Source organism: Homalodisca vitripennis, chromosome 1, assembly GCF_021130785.1.
Source record: "Homalodisca vitripennis isolate AUS2020 chromosome 1, UT_GWSS_2.1, whole genome shotgun sequence".
In the NCBI taxonomy this organism is placed as follows: domain Eukaryota; kingdom Metazoa; phylum Arthropoda; class Insecta; order Hemiptera; family Cicadellidae; genus Homalodisca; species Homalodisca vitripennis.
The window spans coordinates 108,023,803-108,045,297 of NC_060207.1; the positions used below are offsets into that span (position 1 = coordinate 108,023,803).

General features: G+C 33.3%; 1 protein-coding gene across 1 annotated transcript in view; it reads right to left on the minus strand.

The window, feature by feature from the left end:
• Positions 1-5,334: 5,334 nt before the first annotated feature.
• The window catches only part of LOC124368944 (importin-7-like), a 32,535-nt gene continuing 16,374 nt past the window's right edge, over positions 5,335-21,495 (minus strand). The window contains exons 5-10 of the mRNA XM_046826510.1: positions 17,001-17,146; positions 16,264-16,323; positions 15,761-15,885; positions 14,810-14,945; positions 12,705-12,848; positions 5,335-11,717 (exon numbers count right to left, since the gene is read on the minus strand). Of these exons, the coding sequence (XP_046682466.1) occupies positions 11,650-11,717; positions 12,705-12,848; positions 14,810-14,945; positions 15,761-15,885; positions 16,264-16,323; positions 17,001-17,146 (679 nt within the window). The 3' untranslated portion in view covers positions 5,335-11,649. The remainder of the gene's footprint in view (positions 11,718-12,704; positions 12,849-14,809; positions 14,946-15,760; positions 15,886-16,263; positions 16,324-17,000; positions 17,147-21,495) is intronic.

Below are 21,495 nucleotides of genomic sequence, written 5' to 3' on the forward strand. Positions count from 1 at the left end.
AATTAATAACATGGAGGGACTGCACAACCAAAAATAAATCAACAGCAGTTAGTCAACTACTAAATAAACTATAATACAATAACTTTAATAAACAATGCAAACAATAATAACAATATAGTAATAACAAATATAGTATTCTATCGAATGTTTGCTTACACTAATTAAATTGAATACTTGTTCCCTGTTTCAGTGCAGTTTATCTTTCATATAACAAATCCATTAGACAATAAACTGATTTCAGCTCTATTGTAGAAGAGACTGCTCACTTTAACCTAACTGGATCTGTTTTAATACTTGGATACTTCAACTTTCCAACTCTGTGAATTGAGTGCACTCTGTGAACACCTCTGAGGACACTTCTTTTCGCTCTATTTACATGCATATCCAACCTCTCTTTCACCTTTAAATTGTTGAAGTACAAAACGATTGTGGAATGCTATTGGATCTTGTCTTCTATTCAGTAGATAATACAGGGTCTCTAAAAAATATTACCAACGGCGGTTACTTAAAGACAACTTTACTAATTTCATCAAGTTGTGCATATGTGGTGTGTAGTAGCATTACTATATGACAAGTAGTAGGCCGTTTTTTCACCCAGAAACACATACTATAATATATATAATAATAATACAAACTTCAAAGATAAAGTCCACTTAACACTTAAACAGAATAATGAAAAACAAACTAATTATATGAAACTATATATCACTATGGATTTTAGTTCAAATAATATTGTTGGAATGAAGATTATTTTGGAGTGATTATGTTTAACGGTTTTATGTTTGGACCTGCAAATTCCGCGTTAGTGGCGCAGCTGACCCACGAGTCAACTATACTTCAGGATCAGCCCTACTGCGGGTACTCGTGCCCTGTCCAACTTCCGCCCACCGGACGATCTACATGAATTCCGTTTGCACCGTGATTACCGGTTGTGGATTGCACAGACTGAGTTTGCGTATGTGTGTCCACTCAGTTGATGAGTAGACTTTACAATATTTTACTCTTGTTCCCGTAGATCGGACAGACTTAGTACCTGTTGTTGTGGAACTTATACAGGTCGGACTCTGCCTCAACCAATACATTATTTTGAACTGATTTGGATCCACTTCTGATCTTGTTCATGTTATATGACTGTATAGTATTCTTTTGCTACACTTGTATAGTATATTTAGCCTTTGCGTGTTACGTATATTAATGTAGTTTTTAAGCAGTCCATAAATATAGTTGTAACCTTTGTCATATACTCAAGCGTAATTACTGATTGGAGTATATCACCAATAATTTTATTTATTGATAATTGAACAAAAACTTTGGAATTTAGTATATTTAAACTTTTACATACTGTAAATGTGTTTTATTTATTGCTGAGGCACATATAGGCCTACTGGTATTATGTAAGTACAATGATTGCATATTAAGTAGAGGGTTTAGCATTGTGAATTAAATAGGGAATACAGCTTAAAACATCTAATACTACTGTTTTCTTTCAAGTGTCCGGTTATTTGAGAAAACAATATCCAGTTCAAAACTTTGATTAATCTAATACCTAAGGCTCGGTTTCCGTAATTTCAATAATTCTTGAGTGCATGGTAGCAGTCTCGATTGAGTATGCCTTAGGGCAGGAAACTTTTCCTGGTTGGATTTATTTTTAATCTCCCCTTGAATATCAGTACATACTAAATATCTGAACATTGAAAGTACCAAACAATTTTAAATAACAATCCAGAGTGTGATACTGCACACAGGCTACCAAGTAACAAATGGCTGTACAGGCTGCAAAAGCAAAAGGTTATCTTGAGAACTAAAAAGAATAAAACAGGTTGCATTATCAAATTCAGGACAAAAATGTAGTTTGAAATATGTTTTTGCAAGACTACTTTAGCGTTACAAAAAATAATTATTTGAAATAAAAGTTTGAAACAATTTCTGTTCATAAAATGGTGAATTCAACAAGATGGTAACCAAATACATAAAAATAAACAGTGATCGGTATCAATATCTGAAGAAATGTACAAAGAAGAAGAGTCAAAGGAGAAGGATTTAATACACATTCTGCATAACTATCATCAAAGTTTTCTGGTCCACATCATGTCAAAACATTGTAAACGTATATATTTTTAAAAATTATTTTGGCCTTGCATCACAACAGATGTTAAAGAGAATGTCTCAATAGTATACACCCACTCATACAGGTGAAGGGCAAAGATCAGAGTGTCTAGCAAAGTGATTTGATGAAATTCCCTGACATTTCCATATCCTATCATTGCTAAAGTCAATGGTTTTTAAACAGTAGTTTTATTTTTAAATAGTTTTAAGTGTCAAAACATGGTCACAAATACTAATAAAAATACAGTAGTAAGTTTAAAAAAAATATTAAAAAGATAAAGTTTCTTTGGACAAAATTAAAAGTGGATAGAATCAGGTTGAAATAATAATAGGCCTGTATGTGTAGCATATTGGGGTGTTTGTAATTTATAACCCGACCCAGACAACTACAAAACTTGTCTTGCATCTTCTGAATACTCAAATGTAATATAAAAATTTGCCAATTACAACACAGGGTGTTGACGGCTGAGGAATGACTTTCAGGGACCTTTGAAGCAATAAATTGGTGAACTTCTTATACTTATTACAAAAGTAATGTACAAAAAGCAACATCTTGACAAAACAATATTTAAGGGCATATTTCACTACTTAAACAAAATACATAGATTAAAGAAACTGTCTTACAACCATAATTAATCTTACATTCTGTGTATGTGTGCATGTGTTATTTAGCAAGACCAAGAAATTTTAATGCTTGTAAAAAATCAATACAATTTTGACTGGCAAAAATCAAGAAAAATACAAACTGAAAGCAAAATATTAACAAAAATTAACATTTGTTAATCTATCTATACCTATTTACATAAAAGTACAACATGTTTTAGCGATCTGTATACTGCTGCACCTCACGAATGTGTGCAGCAGACTCGTGGCGATGCATGTCATATATATACAGAAATGCAAGCGAAATATATAAAAAAATAAGATAAAATGTTAATTACAGATTTATCTACAGATTTTCAAACACAAAGTAGAAAAATAAACATGTTTTAATGTCTGGTAACTCGCATACTGCCGACCAGCTGTCGCCAGCATATATACGCATCAGACCACAGTGATGCATGCACATAAATACAGATCTGTAAGCAAAATATGGTTTACTGAACTAGGATAATTTGTTAATTGGGTTAGCTATCTAACATTATTCGTACACAAAGAACAAAAAATCATGTTATTAAAATCAGTGATTTGCGTAATAACGATCAGATGTTGTCTAAGAATACAGGTTGCAGACTTTCCATGATCTACAAACCTAAATCTATAAAATAATAACTGCAAGCAAAATATTATTTAAAAAACTAGACAATTCATTAATAAGATTAATTTTTCTAAGATAAAATATGACCAAATGTTTTTGTGATCGGTAATCTGTATACTACTGATGAGGAGGTAATCAATGATACAGCGAGTCTCCGCAGATTCTATTGTCAATTTCCAAACCTAAATCTTTGTTGACAATCCAGTAGATTTGGGTTTTGACTTTTGACAAATCCCAAGTTATTATAATAATATCAAAAAAATGTGATATTTAACCCATTGGCCTACAACTACGAGTTATCTCGTAGTTGTGTAATACGTTAATAAAATCCAATATATATTATTAATACAATCAAAAACATAAAAATTAATGTTTGTCTGTTAATCTACATTACTTTATCTATTAATAAAAATTTTGTAAACGAAATAAATTACACCATTGAAAAGTATAAACAATGCAACAGCCTAGGTCAGCTGAGAGCAGAGGACAGCTGTGTTGCCGTCTATGTCGCAATTCAGTAGCTCTAGTTGCTGGTTCGCGCTAACAAGGTTATGTTATTGTTTACGTTCATTTTATTTTATTTTGAATTTCAAGAAGAGTCAAAAACGTATAAGTGATTTTGAGATTAATAATGTTTTGTTTGGAAGTGACTTAGATTGTAGTGATGAAGACATTTGTGATGGTAATATTCATCCAGAAAATAGTTTACAAATAATTGATTTGGATCTTGATAACAATGTGGAGGTAGGTTTTGGTTTTTTTTAATTTTTAAAGAATTTTTTAAAAATCCCAAACATTTTTATTTCATGTTTAAAAAATATTTTATATAGCAAAATTAACATTTGTGCCCTATTTTTGCATAAAAGTATGTTTAATTTATAAAATAAATTAGTTTTTAAATGGCATAAATAATTTTCAATGAAAAAAAAATATTTGCTTTAGAAATTTATGTTTCAAAATATATAATTGTAAAATTGTTTATTCAAAATAAAAAAAAGTTTTTTCTTAAATAATTTGTAAAGGTGTCTATATGAAAGTCAGTGTAAATCTGAACAATTTAATAAAAGTTTTATGTAAATATGTTAATATTTACTATTTGTACGGTTATTTATCTAAAACACTACAATTTGTGTAATATTTGCTGGCCTAACAGGGCCCAGCACCGACAGATATGGGAGGTATGGCAATGGGTTGAACAGAAAATCTCAGTGACAGCCATAATTCGTGCTTTTTCTGCGATTTCTGTGAACCCTCATTAAAATTCGTGACTTTTCTGGGACTTTCATAACTGCCAGAGACACTAAAAAATAACTGGAAAATGTTTCCGTTTAATTTATCATAAAATTCTTTTCCATGACTTTCTCTCTATTGTAAAAATTCTTTGACTATTCCCAGTTTTGCTGGTCGATAGACACTACCTGCTCATGTCTAGTTGCTAGTTTTTTTTAGCATAGCCAAGTTCAACAAAATATCTGATAGGTAATAGAGGATTTTATAACAGAAGCATACATAAATAATTCATAAAATATAAATATCAAACCCAGTGTGGGAACTAGTTAAACCAAGATTACTGCAATATTTTTAATTTTTCCAATGGTGCAGGCTAGTGGATAAGGGAATTATCGCAAGGTCACTAAATCAAGGAAAGTCGATCGTGGCTGCTTGCTCCTTGGATGTGTTGACCTCTGAGCAATACTGTCCTTGCAAGCAGCCTGCCCTTTCTGCCATTAGTAATGGTTCAGAAGTCACCTTTAGTAAGCCATTGGTCACCAGCTGAGGTGTTTGAGGACTTTGACCAAACATACAGGTTTAAATAAGACATCCTTTACCTTTTGTTTGTTTTTGTTTTATTTATTTTTTTGTGTGTAAGTTTTGTCAAAATCTATTGCTTACAATAAACGTTAAGATTCAAAACAGGTGGAGGAGTATGTTGAGGAGAGGGAGTCCAAATAATTCTGAGAACACAGGAATAAATTTAATATATAATTAATTCCTGCTCACATATAAAACAAGTAACAATTTGAGTAAAACTATAACATGAATCAAGATTGAATTAAAGAATAACTTTGGTCATTTCATGTATCAAGAATCTTAGATTTTAACTTCAGCCTGTAAGCCACGAAAATGTTCAGATCTTTGAACTGTTGCAAAACTGGTAAAGCCTGCGTTAATCCAAATATTTGTTTGCAAGAGACGTTCAGATTATTAAAATGTTCAGTTTACTGAGTACATATTTATAAAATATCAGAAACCCAGTGACTCGTGCAGGCTTTCAGGTTATGACCTAAAAATACAGACTAATTACGGTTGAAGGTTGTTTGGTGTAGTGCGGGATTTGGATTACTATGGGTTTGGATTGATACAGTTTGTATTAATTGCCAAGAATTAAATTAATGTTAATGTTCATTTTGAGGTAAATACATTAAATTTAAACTTTTTAACATAATAACTTCATTTTTAAAACGTCATTTTAAAAACTAACTTACTTATATTATTTGCAGAAAATTTCTTGTAAATTCAAGGCATTTTGAGGTGTTATATACATATTAGCTTATAATCAAGATTTTGCACCAGCTCACAAATTTGAACACTTTCGTGCGAACCTCATGTATTTGAAAAACAAATAGATTTTAAACAATGTTTTATTCATTATTTAACCAAATACATGCACACAACATAAATTATGTAAAAAAATAATAGTAGATATACAAGATTAAAATTATGAAAACCTTTTTATACAATTTGTTACATCTGGAGCATTCATGTTATTCTTGTCCTTTAAGTTGTGATTTTTTTACCATTTTTAATAAAACTATTTAAAATTAATCTTTCTAAAGTAAAATATACAAACAGCTACATTTTGTATTGGAAGAAATATTGATGAAGTAAAATCATAGTATATAAAAATACATTTACATATTAACTTTAAAAAGATTTCATATACAAGGTTCAAAGAAAACTAAAGCACAAATGACCAATAAATCAAAACGATTGAACAAATATGACGGCACAAGTTTTATTTCAACATAATACAAGAAATAAATTGAATTCTTTAGAAACCTAGTTAAAACGCTAAAAGAGATTTTAAACCTTTTTGTATTTAGTACATTTTCTTTATTTACAGTATTTTTCCAGAAGAGAAATTAAACAAACAACAGACCATTACTTCCTCTTATGTCATGTGCATCATTTTATTACAAAAATATATCATGAATAGAATAGCTTACTATATTTATAAATCTGGCTTGAAATGCTCTTCAACATTCTCTCATAAAAGCTCCACACTAAAAAAATAAGAACCTGCAAGTCCCTTAAAATTTTTTATAGCAATTAGAAAGAAAAATTAAAAGAACATTGACCATTGTAATTAAATGATTACTCATGGAAACTGAGAAAATCTACATATGACACACAAGTTTTAGCTAAAAAACTAACATTAATAACCATTTACTCAAACAAACAGTAATGAATAGAACTTTGCTACATATATTTTTTGGCTGACCATACACGTACTAAACAAAATAGAAACGTACTACCAAACTGAAGCTTAACTGGATGTTGGCCGTCAGACTGATATATCAGAGTGGAGTCTCCTTAGCTACTATAAGCACTGATGGAGAAATAACTATTGCATAGCATCACGTTTTAGTTACAAGATCAAGTTTATATTGATAACTCTACAGATACTGGCAGAAGTACTATGGATTTCAGGAAGTAAACTGAGACACAAATACGTGCTATTGAGATGATAAGAATAGTCTTTAGCACAAAGAGACAAGAGCAAGCTGCACGCCTTTAACACAAAGTATTTAAGGAAGCAGAATAAGGAACCAAGAATCTAAGAGAAGAGTTGGGGTCAAACCAATGTCTGAATGGATCTAGAGTAGTTAGGGCACATGAATAGTATGTGAGAACACAAATTACTAAAGTGGATACACGGAAGGAGAATAAAGACTCTTAGTCTTCTTCAAGAGTTAAAGTGATAAAGGTTGATAGAAGAGAAAAAAAAGATTGGTAATAAGAGTCTGAGATTTTTTGCCAAGCAGAACTGGTGATGGTGGATTATTACATAAATGAAAGAGCTAGCAACATAGCACAGTGACTTATTAGTACCTGACAGTAAATTAACCAAAAGTTACAATTATTTAGAGTTTAAATTTGCCTTACTGATTTTTTTATTCATTTTATATTTGGATTATTATATCAGGGATCGTTTTACTCAAACTAAAAAAAGAAAGATAACAAATATTCTGTGTACCTTATTATTTCTAACAATAATATTCTTTCCAATTTAGTGAAATATGATTAATTAATATTAATGCATCATGTACACAAACAATCCCTTGTGCACCACCATCTAGATAGTTTGTATGTTTGTGATATATATTTCAATTGTATTTAATAGGATTTAATTATATATAGGCTATGTTAGCTTTCTGCCATTACATTTTCCAATTTAATTGAGTACTATTGATACAAGGGCTATTCGATAAGTAACAAGACAAATTAATACTGCTCAAAAACAGTTGAATTGACCCATATGAAACTTTCAGAACATAAAGTTGGCATCCTTGCGATGACATCTAATCACGGTTTAATCACATTTTGTAAACATAGCTTCAAACTTAACAATGACGAGTCCACTCGAGAATTGCACCGTGGAAGAGCAACGTGCTGTGATCAGATTTTTAGTTGCGAAAAGTGAGGAAGATTGTAAGATGCACAAAATAGTATACAAAGACAATTTTTTAATCGATCAAACATTTTAAAATGGATAGAACAATTTCAAAGCGGCCGTACAAAAGTTTCTGATGAGCAACACAGTGGATAACTGATCGGAGTTGGGACGTCCTATCTCAAATCTCGGATTGACACGTTAATTCAGGAAAATAGGAGTATCACTGTTGACCTTATGAGTATAAAAATAACTGATGGTGGTGAGCTGTCCACACAATTATTAAAAACAAGCTGCAGTACAAGTAACCTGTGCCAGATTGGTGCCCCAACAACTCACAGATGCTCACAAAGAAACTCAGCAGTTGGGAAAACTTATATTCGATTGAAGGAGAACATTTTTTGAAAATAATAGTAACGTGTGATGAACATGGATCCACTACTATGACCTAGAGTTAAAACAACACATAGGATTTATCCACTCACAAAAACATTAGGACCCAGCTATCTGCCGGTTGTTATGTTTTCAGTATACTGGGATTTTCAAGGGCCAATTTATTTTGATTTTCTTGAAGGCCAACGAGCAATCAACAGCCAGTACTACAGTGACATGCTAGAAAACAAGATAAGTCCTGTAATTCGAACAAAATGTCGTGGGCTTTTGACTGAAGGCTTGATTTTACTTCATGACATCTGTCCTCATTAGGCACAGCTGACGAAAGAAACACTTTAGAAACTGAGGTGGAACACCCTTCCACATCCTTCAGGCCTGACCTCACCTCCCAGCAGACCTCTATCTGTTTGGATCCCTTAAAGAACATCTACGAGGGAAACATGTTCAATCCAATGAAGAGGTGAAAAATCAGGAGCTGAATTGGTTTTGAGATCACCCCAAAAAATTTTATGCCAAGGGCATTTACAAATTTGCAGAAAGACATGGAAAAAAGTATGTGTTGCTGGGAACTATGTTGAAAAGTAACCAAAGTTTTGTACTAATTGAATAAACAGTTTTTAAGCAGTAGTAATTTGTCTTGTTACTTATTAAATAACCCTCATATTTTAAAATTACTAAAAGTAACCAGTGGTCTAAAAAATAAAGGACAAGGTTTAAAGATTTTTTTGTACACACAACTCTGCAATTGGCATAAAGTCAAAAAAGTGTAACTTATTGATGTTGAATACTAATATAAACATTTTTTACTCACTGTTTCTGAAATTCGAAAATTTAAGTCTAAAATATATGCAAATTTTACTGTTTTATATAAATAAAACTAAAGTCCACTTGACCCAACTTATTAATTTTAACAATAATTAAGAAAATAAATCCCAATATAAGCCAGGAGCTATTATAAATTCTTTCCTCAATTATTTTAGTTTGAAAAACCCAATTAAAATTTGGTGCTTCCAACAATACTTTTTATATTATAACAGCTCTCGATTAATCCATACAAAACAGTTACTGTACTTTATATAACAAAAATAAGTATTTTATAAAATACATATTATGTTACTCACAATTTTATTTGTGAAATAATAAGGTTCATTTCAGAAAAAATTTCAAATCAATTACTTGAGATAATTGATAACAAAAATTAATTTTATGGAAGTTAAGATAAATTTATCAATTATTTGAACCTTTTCCTCTATATAATTAGACTATATTTAAACTTACTGAGTTGATTGATTGTTTTCAACAGCATAATTGTGATTGCTGAAAATTTAGTAAAATGAACAGTATGTTATAACCAAATTACTTTAATTCGGGCTTTACATTTTTATACAAAATTTCAAATAACAGTTTTGTCTAAATGTAATTATCCTAAAATAAAAATAATAATTGAGATATAATTTGCTTAACCATTTAATATGTTTATTAACAGGATTATGGACATTTCCCATCTTTATATGTTACAATAGTGACCAGCGAAAGTATTAGAATAAACTGTTTTATTAAGGCAATGAATAACTATACAACAAAAGTTCTATTCATAATTATAAACAGAAATATCCATCTTTTATCACAGATCTGTACCATCCAACAGAAGATAAGCTATGTTTAGTAATCCACAGTTTTATTTTCCTGACATTTCATTCATGCAGTGATTGACCAAGTAACAATAGTTAAAATCAACATTAACAAAAACAAGTTGTCTGTACCAACACTACTGTAATACATAAAATCAGTAAAATTAATAAAGTCAAAGTAGTAACAACTTCAAATTAAAACATGTGTTGATAAAAACTTATCACAAATAAATTGCTTAATTTACTTATGTAATAAGAAAGAAAACACCAAAGCTCTTTTAGTGATGTGTTGGATTGAAATTGTTCTTATTACAGAAAAAAATGGAAGATAATGTTTAAATGAAAGTGTAAATAATTTAAATTACTTTTCTAGACATATATCTTTTTAGTATTACATAAAAATTAAATATTCAATTAAAATCAAATAATTACAACAAAATGGTTTCGATAGCATAACTCTAAAGAGAAATATACAAATAACTGTTACAAAATAATATTCCTAGTTTATCTTGTTGTTTAGGGTTTATTTTTTTAAATATATTTATTTATGCACGTAACAAACAATTTGTCATTCAACTAAATGAGTAAATCATCTTTACTACAATGTGCTATAAAAAGTTTTGTTTTTAAAACAGTTCTTTGAAGAGAAGAATTGAAGCGATTCAGCTCTCAAAGCAGTTACAATAATAAGAAAAGATGAATAAATAACGAAAGATAAAAAAAAAAAAATACCTTCAGGAACTCCATTTAACTAGTTTTCACTAACACTTAGAATAAAACAACAAAAATCCTGCAATCACTATTAACCAATAAAATTGTCACCTGGAAAACATATACCATATTACATAATAACGCTCATAAGAAAATTATCTACAACAAAAAGCAGATTTATAAATAATATGCTAAAAGTACAACTAATCAGAATACAACATAAGAAGGGATAAAAAGCACAGAACAGTCTCAACAATTCAAGGCACTTATATGCAGTAAACCCCTGTAATAACTTATGAAATTTTTATTTTCACTGAAATTTGATTTGATTTTTTATGGGTGCTTTTAAGAAAGATATAATTTCAAAATATTTAAACAAAATTGACAGCTATAGAAAAAAATTAAAATTGTTATTAATACAATTTTAGTTTACAATACTTCATTATAAATAGTTAGACAACTGTTATATGATTGTAACATATTCATACATAATTGTTAAGGTCTGCAGGATAGTTGTGTATGGAATCATTTCAATGGATACTCAATGTATACAAGTAACCAATTTGATACTGCCACAGAATCTTGTACTGTTGAGACCAATAAGTCTATTGAATTGAAGGCAAACTGTATACAAAATAACTGCAATAGACAAGTAGGCCTAAAATGATTAAATCAATTCCAATATACACAAAAATATTTGTCAAATAAAATGTATATTTATTGCGAAAAGCGGTCGCTCACAGCACATTTCATGTTTACAACGAAAATTGTAGTTACAAAGTCCAGTGGTAAACAGCACTTAGATAATTTCAATTTATACAGTCAATTTTATAAAAACCTACTTGAAACTCTGAGAGCCGAGAGTTTTACAAACTCTACCGACCCAGAGGGGTCCCGCCAAAGTTGAACGAAGTGGGTATCGTGTGTTGGACAAACGCATAACCTGAAACACAAATCACATTGTCTGACATACAGTAGTATACTTTTACCCAAGGTAAAGAGAGCTAAGTTAATATGGTTACAACTTGAAGTGACGTTAAAAATAACATATCGCTACACAGACTCAGTGTACTGTACATACAGAATTCTACATTCTGTAAATTAAAGCATCACAAATCTGTAAATGCGATAAAAAGAATAAATAATATTATTGTTAAACTATAACAATAAACTAAATTTCACTTTGGATCTCAAAAGATAATATATTTTAATTTTTTAGGGCAAATTGAGAATATGCAGAATATGACAAATATGTTATTAAAAAAGAAAATGTATACTAAATATACCTAATTTACTGTAAAATGTGGCTCAGTATTTTTTAAGAAATTTAGTACAAAACAACAGGAGGAAAAAGTAAAAATCAGAGTCTACAAAATCTTTAGCAGTCATTAGAATTCTTAAGCTCAAATGCACATTGCTGTAAAATAGAGTTCCCCAATTTAGTTAGTTTTTTAGTTATTTATTTAATGCAAATATTTTTGTAAACTATTATTATTATAATCATTTACTGAAATCCCAAATAATCACTTTTGATCAATAAAAAAAAAATACTCAACACAAATATGTCCGCAGCCGCTGTTGTAGCCACAAGCTTATAAAAAACTATAAATAAAAGCACTAACAATGCATTTTGAGAAATGTTGTTCTTTTTCTTCACAGCCATGTGAATTTTACTGAAATCGGATCAAATTTATGCTTTCAAAAGTTACATAACTTGAGGAAGTACACAAATGCACAGCATATGCAGTGATGTCACTTAAAAAAAAGCGTAATGATTAGCATATGTGGTGTGCACTTTTAGGTTTAAATAATAATAGAAGGAACAACTTAGAACATTTAGTAAAACTACATTTTCCCCGTCTGAAAACTTTGGTGTAGTACTTTTAGTTCTACAATCTACTTGGACTTCATCTTGGATAGTAGTGCTAACCTCCACTCTGTTCTATCCTCTTGCTCTCGGCCGCTGCTTTCCTCTGGTCTGCCAGTACCATGATGTCCTGCAGTGACTTTTGCTGTTCAGCAGTCAGGTGAGCTGTAAGTGCATTGTACCAGACTGGGTCCGCCGCTTGAAGACCTGTGACATTGAATGGCACAACAGTGTTTAATGTGTTATTTCCATAACATTGCAAGCAAGGTTTGATGAACATAGAGGATATTGTGTGAAGATTGTACTTATACTTTATTTATAAACAAACACTCCAATAATTATGAAATTTGATTTTTGTTAAATAAAGGCCTTAATAATATTAATACAATAATTTAGACTTTTACACAGCCTAGTGGAAGTGGTGGAGAAACCCTTCAATGAGAAGGAAGCCCTAGTCAGTGTCTTTATAGATATTGATGGAGCTTTCGACCAGAGCTGCCATGGAGGATAGTTTTTTTTTTGGAGTTTCCTCAGATGCTGTCAAGTGGATAGTAGCCCTCCTAAAAAGCTGACAAGTGAAAGCAAAGATTGGGGATGAATCGGTCACCATCACGGTCTGAAAAGGCTGCCTCCAGGGAGGGGTTCTGTCTTCCCTCCTGTGGGTGATGGTGGTTCTAACTAAAGTAGAGATAAGGAGAATAAGTGTACTATCCTATGCTGACGACCTAGTGCTTATGGTTAAAGAGAAAAACAAAGGCATGCTGGAACGCCTTATTCAAGAAGAGTTCAATTTCATAAGCAACTGGTGTCATGGAGAAGGTCTTCGTATTAACCCATCAAAAACAAACATAATAACCGTTACCAGAAAAAGAAAGTGCCAGCTTGTACAAACTGTCTTGGAAGGAATCAGGATAAAACATTCAAAAGAAGTCAAGTATCTGGGCGTAGCCCTACATAAGAGGCTGACTTGGAACCCACCTATTGAGAACACAACATCTAAAGCGTCAAAGGCCGTGGGGGCTTACAAGAGACTCTTTTGATTTAAACAGGGATTGAAATGATTTATTGGATATATGAAACCATTACAAAACCAAAAGTCACATATGCTACATTAGTGTGGTGGCCGAAAGTAAAACAAAAAACAGCTGCCTAGAGGCTATACAGATCCTTTAAAGGATAGCTTGTGTTAGCATCACAGAAGCGATGAGCTCCAGTCCAACTCTGGCACTTGAAGCAGTCCTGGGATACACTCCTCTGGGACAGGAGGTGATAAGGACAGCCGCTCTAAGCGCAAGTTTCTAGGTACAAAGGTAATAAAGACTACCTCCTCAGAAAGTCACATGAAAATAACCCAGGAATTTCTAGAGGCTGAAATGCTAACCAATACGTCAGAAGCAATGTTAAGAATTACTCCTTTGAAAAACCATATACGGTCTCTATTACAGAACAAGAGAAATGGATTAAAAAGAAGGCCTACCCTACAAAAGGAGCCAAGAGTTTTACACAGATGGTTCACGCCTTGACTCTAGGGGGGATTCGGAATATACGGACCAGGAGTTAACCTAGCAGTGCCCCTGGGAAATCACATCAATAATACAGTAGCATTAAATAACATTCTTTTCACAGGTCGAAGTCATCATATATGCTAAACAGCAATGGCATTGTAAACGGACAAAACTGTCAGTATTGGTCTAACATTAACCCTCAATGGATGAGAGAATAACATATGCAGTAGCTAGAAAAATTAAATATATAGCTGCGTTTTAGAGGAGATTAATTTGTTAGGGCTCTTTTTCAAAAAAAGAAACTTCTTCAGACTTCTTAAAAAAATGTTCTTCAGACTGGCAAGCCTGAATATCTTGGGCAAAAGCTTATTTTCAGGAATGAAATAAACACTCGCAGTACTTCACAATGAACTTGGAAATGTTGCAACAGCGAATTATTCCAACTGCTTGGTCAGCAACAAATAACTTTGATGTAGCCTTCTAGCAAAATCTTGTGATACTTATTGAAGAGTACAATTTTGCAACCTAAAGAGGTATACTGAGTTGGTTTTTTTCTAGGTGCGGTCATTAAAAAGTTGATATAACGATAATATGTATTAAGAAAACTTTGTGTACATCAACTAACTTAATGTTTAAAACCATTTGGTTCTGTTAGAAACTTACTTTGTAAAATTTCTTTGAAGGCAACATATTCATCTACTATACAGTTTTCCTCGTCTAAAGGTGTTGTATAACTTTCCAGGACCGTCTCCTCGGGGGGTGCATAGTCCTCGTCGCTGTCTTCGTCTGATGCATCATCCTGACAAACATTAAATATTTAGAGATTGCAAGGGAAAGAGGAAATAATAACAACAATTTGGAACATAATTATAAGTATACAAGCATTACATTAATATGAATATTTAGTTTTAATTACATTTAGTATTATTTTTATTTCATTAAGCATATAGTGTATATAGTTTAATCAATGATTGAGCGAGAGAGATTAGCTGTTGTCCCTCAAATACCAATTCTAAATTTATCACAGCCAAACCAGCCTGTGCTCGTGCCACTCAGCTTTAAGTGGGGCTGTATCTTTTGTAGTGGTATGGTCGCTGTCACTCTCGACATGATCTATCTCTCCTCTACAGTACTCCTGGTCTCTATGTGTCTTCTGAACACATTCATTTCTCTGCTCATTATTCCATCTCACCCTCTAAAGCTCACCATTCTCCTTTATTATTTTATTTATTTTGCTATCCTTGTTCACCCTTTATGTGCCCTGTAGTGCGTGCTGTATGTTCTCTGGCGAATGTGGACTATCTGTTAGTGTGGACCTCTAGAGTCCCCCCTCCTGGAACTCTCTGGTCTTGTCTACCTTGATTTCATGCACCTGGTCCAGGGACTCTTGTGGTGGTGCTCGGGAAGGACAACTTCTCTTGGTGAATGACTTCTTTGGCACATTCCATGAAATGTCATATCCTTAAACTGTCTCCTTTAATGTTGCCAGGGAACCAGAGACCACAACTGGTCCTCCGAAGGTATTTTAAAAGTAATTATTATCAAATAACTGACTGATTCATTTAATTTATTTTCTCTACACGACAATGACTAAAACCATTTTGAAAAACTTACCTCAATTGTGACGGAGTTTATTGTGAATGGACTGATCACTTTCTTATTCTTCACCTTTTCTTGTAACTTTTCTAAATATTCTGCGTCTCCTTCATTTAATTCATCCTCATCACTGGACAAAACTTCTGTAAATAAAATAAATATCTTAATTCAAATATCTCCATCAATTCTCTTTCGATTATTACAATACAGTTTGACCCTAGATCTGGTGTTGCATTTACTACACGTACGTAAGTTGTTTATCTTTTAAGCATATTAGCAGTATTTTTGGCACCAGTTAAAAGATTGGAAATTAATTTAAAAAAAACACTGACTGTTCAGTTAAAACCAAGCACAAAATTAAAATTGTAAAAAAAACTAATAACCTTAAGAAGAGATAATAAAACACCAGAAGTACAGAAAATTTATTTAGGCAATTGCATAAACCATTGAAGTATGTGTGCAATTAAATTTTGGGGTGCCACTTATTTCATAAATATGACAAACTTTTATAACAATTATACCTTCATCTCCTTCTTCATCTTCCTCATCTTCATCCTCTTCATCTTGCTCCTGGGCCTTCTCTGAGAACATTACAATTAAGTTTTACATTTTAAATTCATACAATGTTATCAAAAAAGTTTCCCATATAAAGGAATGTAATGTAACATACTTATAATATAATTTTACTTATACAAAAAAATTAAACTGTGACATAATTTTAGATGGCCTTTTCAGGTTGATGTAATCAACTGTAAGTTTAGAAAATAAGTAACACATACTAAATCTTAAATATATCCCCAGTAGTGAACACCTCTGGCTGGTGTATACCTTCCAGTTGAATCTACACTCTGTACAGCAAAAATCAATATTTAATTTAAACCTGGCCATCCATAAAGCACACCACTTCAAAAATTTATAATATGTAAATATTGGGGTGCAAGGGTAGATCGATAGGCCTAATTTACTTCAGAAGATGTCTGATGAGCTGGTGAGGCTCCCTGCTAGCGTAGACATAAGGGCCACGCTGGTGACTGGAGAGGCTGGTTACAGGGCTGGCCTCCCCTTCTTCCAAGGAGACATGATCAAGATTAATGCCCAAAATCCTTCCTCAAGGATCTTGACAAGGAGCGGCCCATGCCCCTAACCTCACCCATCCAGAATATCCTGTTACTCCGGAAGCAGCGCAGAGATCCTTGTACTTTTCATTATAATTATTCCAATAGTTGGGTATTGTATTTTTTTAAACATGTACACTAACCTGCATAAGCTCTCTTGAGACCCTCGAACAGTACGATGAGAGAGGGGACAATCTGAGGAGCACACTCCTGTAGCACCAGAGGCCTCTGTGGTGACATACTGATAAGTGTACACATCCCCAGTACACACAATTTGCGGTCATGGAGCCTGCAACAACAGAACCTTATTATCTTATTCTGGAAGAAACAAACTTGAAACATGTTAAAGAAAAAACACAGGGACAGCTGACAATAGACAATAAACTTTATTTGTACATTGTACATGAGTATAATTTAGGTGTAATGAGTATAAACATTCCATTGATAGTTCAGTTTGAGAGTTCATCAATTGTATAAATAGGATGGTGCAGAAATCTGACATTTGGTATATTCAAACAGGACATTAAAAAGCTTGTGTGATGGCTTCTCTACATACAATGCCATTCTGTGTACTGGTAAAGTAAAATATGCAGACCTGTGTACAGGTCTCCACACCTTGCCAAGTTTTTATTCTATGGACACATTATCACTTAAGAGTATGTATTTAGACACCACAGTGATTATGCAGAACTCAATAAAGGCGTTTCTCTGGATCATAATAGACCTGCTAAAATACGGATGCACTTCTTTTGCAGAATAAGGGTTATTTGTAGATTTACTTTACTAGAGTTGTTGCATGCTGAAAGACAGTAGCAGTATTTTATGTTGCTTATAGAAAGCAGCATATTAAGAACTTGTTGTAGTTTTTAAATAAATTCTAGACTCTTTTTTACAGCAGTCCTGTGGCCAGCTTTTTGCGAAGGTTGTAAACTTGTGCAGACCATTTGAGACTGTTGTTAATTGTAATACCCAAGTATTTGGCTACATCCGATGCTTGGCAGTACTCCCACTTCCTCTTTTCTGTGTTCCTTGCATTCACCACTAGGTTGTTATGGCAGTAATGAACAACCATCTTGCATTGCTATGGGAGCTGATACTTCTAGACCACTTGGTATGCTGTCACTAAAGAGAAGTGCTATATCATCCATATATGATGGTTTTTGAGCATTTTTCCAAATATGAGGAGGTTGTTAGTAAATAAAATGAAAAGGGCAGGTCCTAAGATGGATCCCTAAGATACCACTCTCAAGACTGGAAGTGAATTGGGCCTCACTATTTGAATACAACCCTTTTCTGTATATGTTAGTTTAATTAGCTGTTGCCTGTTTGACAGATAACTCTTAACCCCTTAACTGCTGTAGACGTGTTAACACGTGCAGTAGCTCAGAGCCATTACCGCGGCAGAGTGTGAGAGTTGCGTCACAGCCAGCGCGGAGCATTCAAGGTTGGATAGTCCACGTTGTGCCGGCACGCTGTTTTAACAACTGCTTAGGCTCTACAGATCAAAATTACAGGTTATATTATATTGTTGTAAGATTCCGTATTTTATGAACAATAACAAGTGTACATGTACATTAGTTGCTGATGAAATACCGGTACAGTAAACAATAACAAACTGTAAAGAATACTTACCAAATGCATATCTTGATACTGTTTAAGTGGAATAAAGTTGTATTGTTCATTTGTATACTAAATTATTGTTTATTTACACTATGTACAGTCACAACCCAAAACTCACTACGTTTATAAAGTGTGGTTAGACACAAACTAATATTTTGTTGATGTGAACACGTGCTACCGACGTAGTACCAAAAATATAAACCACGCAGAGACACCTGTCAAGGGGAGCTACAGTTATTGTAGTACTGAAAATAGCTGCCAGAGTGCAGTCAATGCTCCGTAGGCAGGCAGAAATAAACAACAACCAGCCGTCTTTCAGAAACGTTTTAACACGAGAGTAGCAGTGAGGGCACGACGCATCGAAACGTGTAAACACGTGAGTGAGTAGCGCTCTAGGTGTCCGGCTCGTGGTATTGCTCAGCAGTTAAGGGGTTAAACAATCTAGCTGACATGAAACTTAATACCAACCACTTCTAATTTATTTTGTCTTTTTGACAAAAATTTGATTTCTAACAACTACATAAGGGTCCTGAACTCCAGTTAATTGATTATAAAATCTACAATGTCTATCACAGTAGTACTTGTAGACCATCCTTTCATGAATCCTTGCAGATACTAAATATGTAAGCATAAGAAAAATGTAATTCATGAGTCTGGATAGAACCCCTTTCTCATTAATTTGGAGGGTTAATATAAAAATTAATAAACTTGCAAACACAAGCTTCAATTGCAGTTATTGATAATTGATGTTAACGATATTGGGTGGTAGTTACCAACCTCTCAAGCACTACCTTGCTCAAGTACAGGGATGACCTTGGCTAGTTTCAGCTATACTGGACACTTTCCTTCTCTAAATGACACGTTGATGATCAGTGTTAGTGAGTAGACAAGTTCATTAAAGCACATTTCATGAGCCTTCAATGATGCATTATCAATCCCAGCTGAAATTTTATTTTTTAAAGAGATCTATTTCTTTACTTCAGTGACTTGTCACGTGGTCTAATACAAATATTGGAGTCTCTTGGTTTAAAATGACATAGGTTTTGGTTTATGATTTGCAGCAAGACCATTGTCAACTAATTTTATGAACACAGAAATGAATAAGTAAACCATTAATTGGAGGTCACTGATAACTTCACCCATTGGACAAGCAGTTCTTTAGGGCTCCTACAAATTTTATGTTTCCTCACTTAGTTTATTACTGACCACACAGCTTTGATTTGCAGCTAGCTAGCACCTCAAAGGTACTATATAAGGTTTAGGTTATAGTTCTTCTTTTTAAAAGCTTGTTAATGTTCCAGCAGACCAGTTAGCTTAACCCATTGCGGATCACTGACGAGCTGGGCTCGTCACGCAGCGGCCGGGCCTAACGGCACGTGACGAGCTCAGGTCGCAAAAGCGGTCTGCTTTTAAATTTCCCTCCAAATAGTTCTGTTAATGTCTGATAGATCAGGCGATCGTCTTCACTTGTCAACTAAGAGTGTTTAACAACGGTCTACGTTTAGAGTTTTCAAAACTTTTATAAATACCCTACAGATCGCAGTTGTATGTCTAAGTTGAAAAATCATTCATATGAGTTTACTCTCTGCTTTTTAGCGCTTCTGATTGGATGTTTTCCTCAGTTGTTATTATAATACTTTTGAGGTTAGTGACACAACTAAACGACACAGGCGTACATGTTGGTGGGTTTAGTCTAGACAATGGCCCGGATGTTGCAATCGTTAGACTATGATTTAGACATCATCCCTGCCACGACGTAACCTTGCTCGCGTGTTATCGTTCCTACATCACGGATACCCCAGCAGGCCCATGTTCCATCTGAACGAATACCTTCGCAGCTGAATTTTCTAGTATACAATAGCGAGCGATATGATGTGGCACACCATTGCTGTTCGTGCGGCCGCTGACCGTGAATTAATTCGCACCCGCTGGTGCCCGTGTGCCAAAACAATAAGATCCGTAATGAGTTAAACTGTGCTTGTGCCCTCAATAACTCCTCCCTAAATCTTTCTATTTCCGTGTTAGATGTACCATTATTTTTTTGCCTTTAAGTCTAGTTTTGATACATGGACAGATGTGTTCAATTACCATACTAATTGTATTAACGAAACACTTGTAAGTATCCAATGGGTTTGTATTATTATTCAGTTTCAACCATTCTCCCTGTGTCAATTTATTTTTGTTTTTTTTTCTATTTTCTGTAAAGTGACTCTTCATTACATACGATGGAGGTGATTCTTTTTGCAAAGACTGGAGGCTATACAGTTGAGCAGAGTGCTCAAAGATATCTGCATGTAAGAACTGAACCATCTATTTGTTTTCCTTAATATTTGAGCACATACAACCAAATTGAAGACTGAGATGTGGGGGTAATTTTTATAGGCTGATTAGGTAAGTTATGGCTCAACAACATCTCTTCAAGTTTGCTATGGTTTTCACTGTGATCTAGACAATTTTCGTTTATCTCAACCATAAGAAAATGGAACAGCTCCAAATCAGGGCAACCTGAAGAACTTGTGAGACAACCTCGAGAGACTCCTCCACATTACCATGTGATTTATAGGTTCCTAAGACACTTACTGTCTGCATTTTAGTTGGAACTTTAATCATGGCAACCTCACATAAAAACTTGACTAAGCTCTGTAATGGGAACTGGTTCTAAAGTTGATGTTAGATTCTTTAAAAAAAAATGCTGTACCTCCTTTTCTATGACAGCTGTATGCCGTGCAGCATTTGGATCAATATCAGCTGACAACAAGTAATATGACGAATATAAACTATATAAAATAAATTGGTATTTATGAGTAGAGGATTCGACTGCTGCAAGTTACGTCTTTATAACTTAAACGATTTTCATGTAATAATAGGAGAAAGTTGAACGATGGCTGTAACGTCTTTTATCAGTCATCAGTTAGGTATTGATCAACGTCTGTACCGTCGGTCATCAGTTGGAGGGTTAAAGGAGCCCAACACGGTTTGTCTGCCATTTCTCAAAATAACCTATGTTTGTTTGCAGAT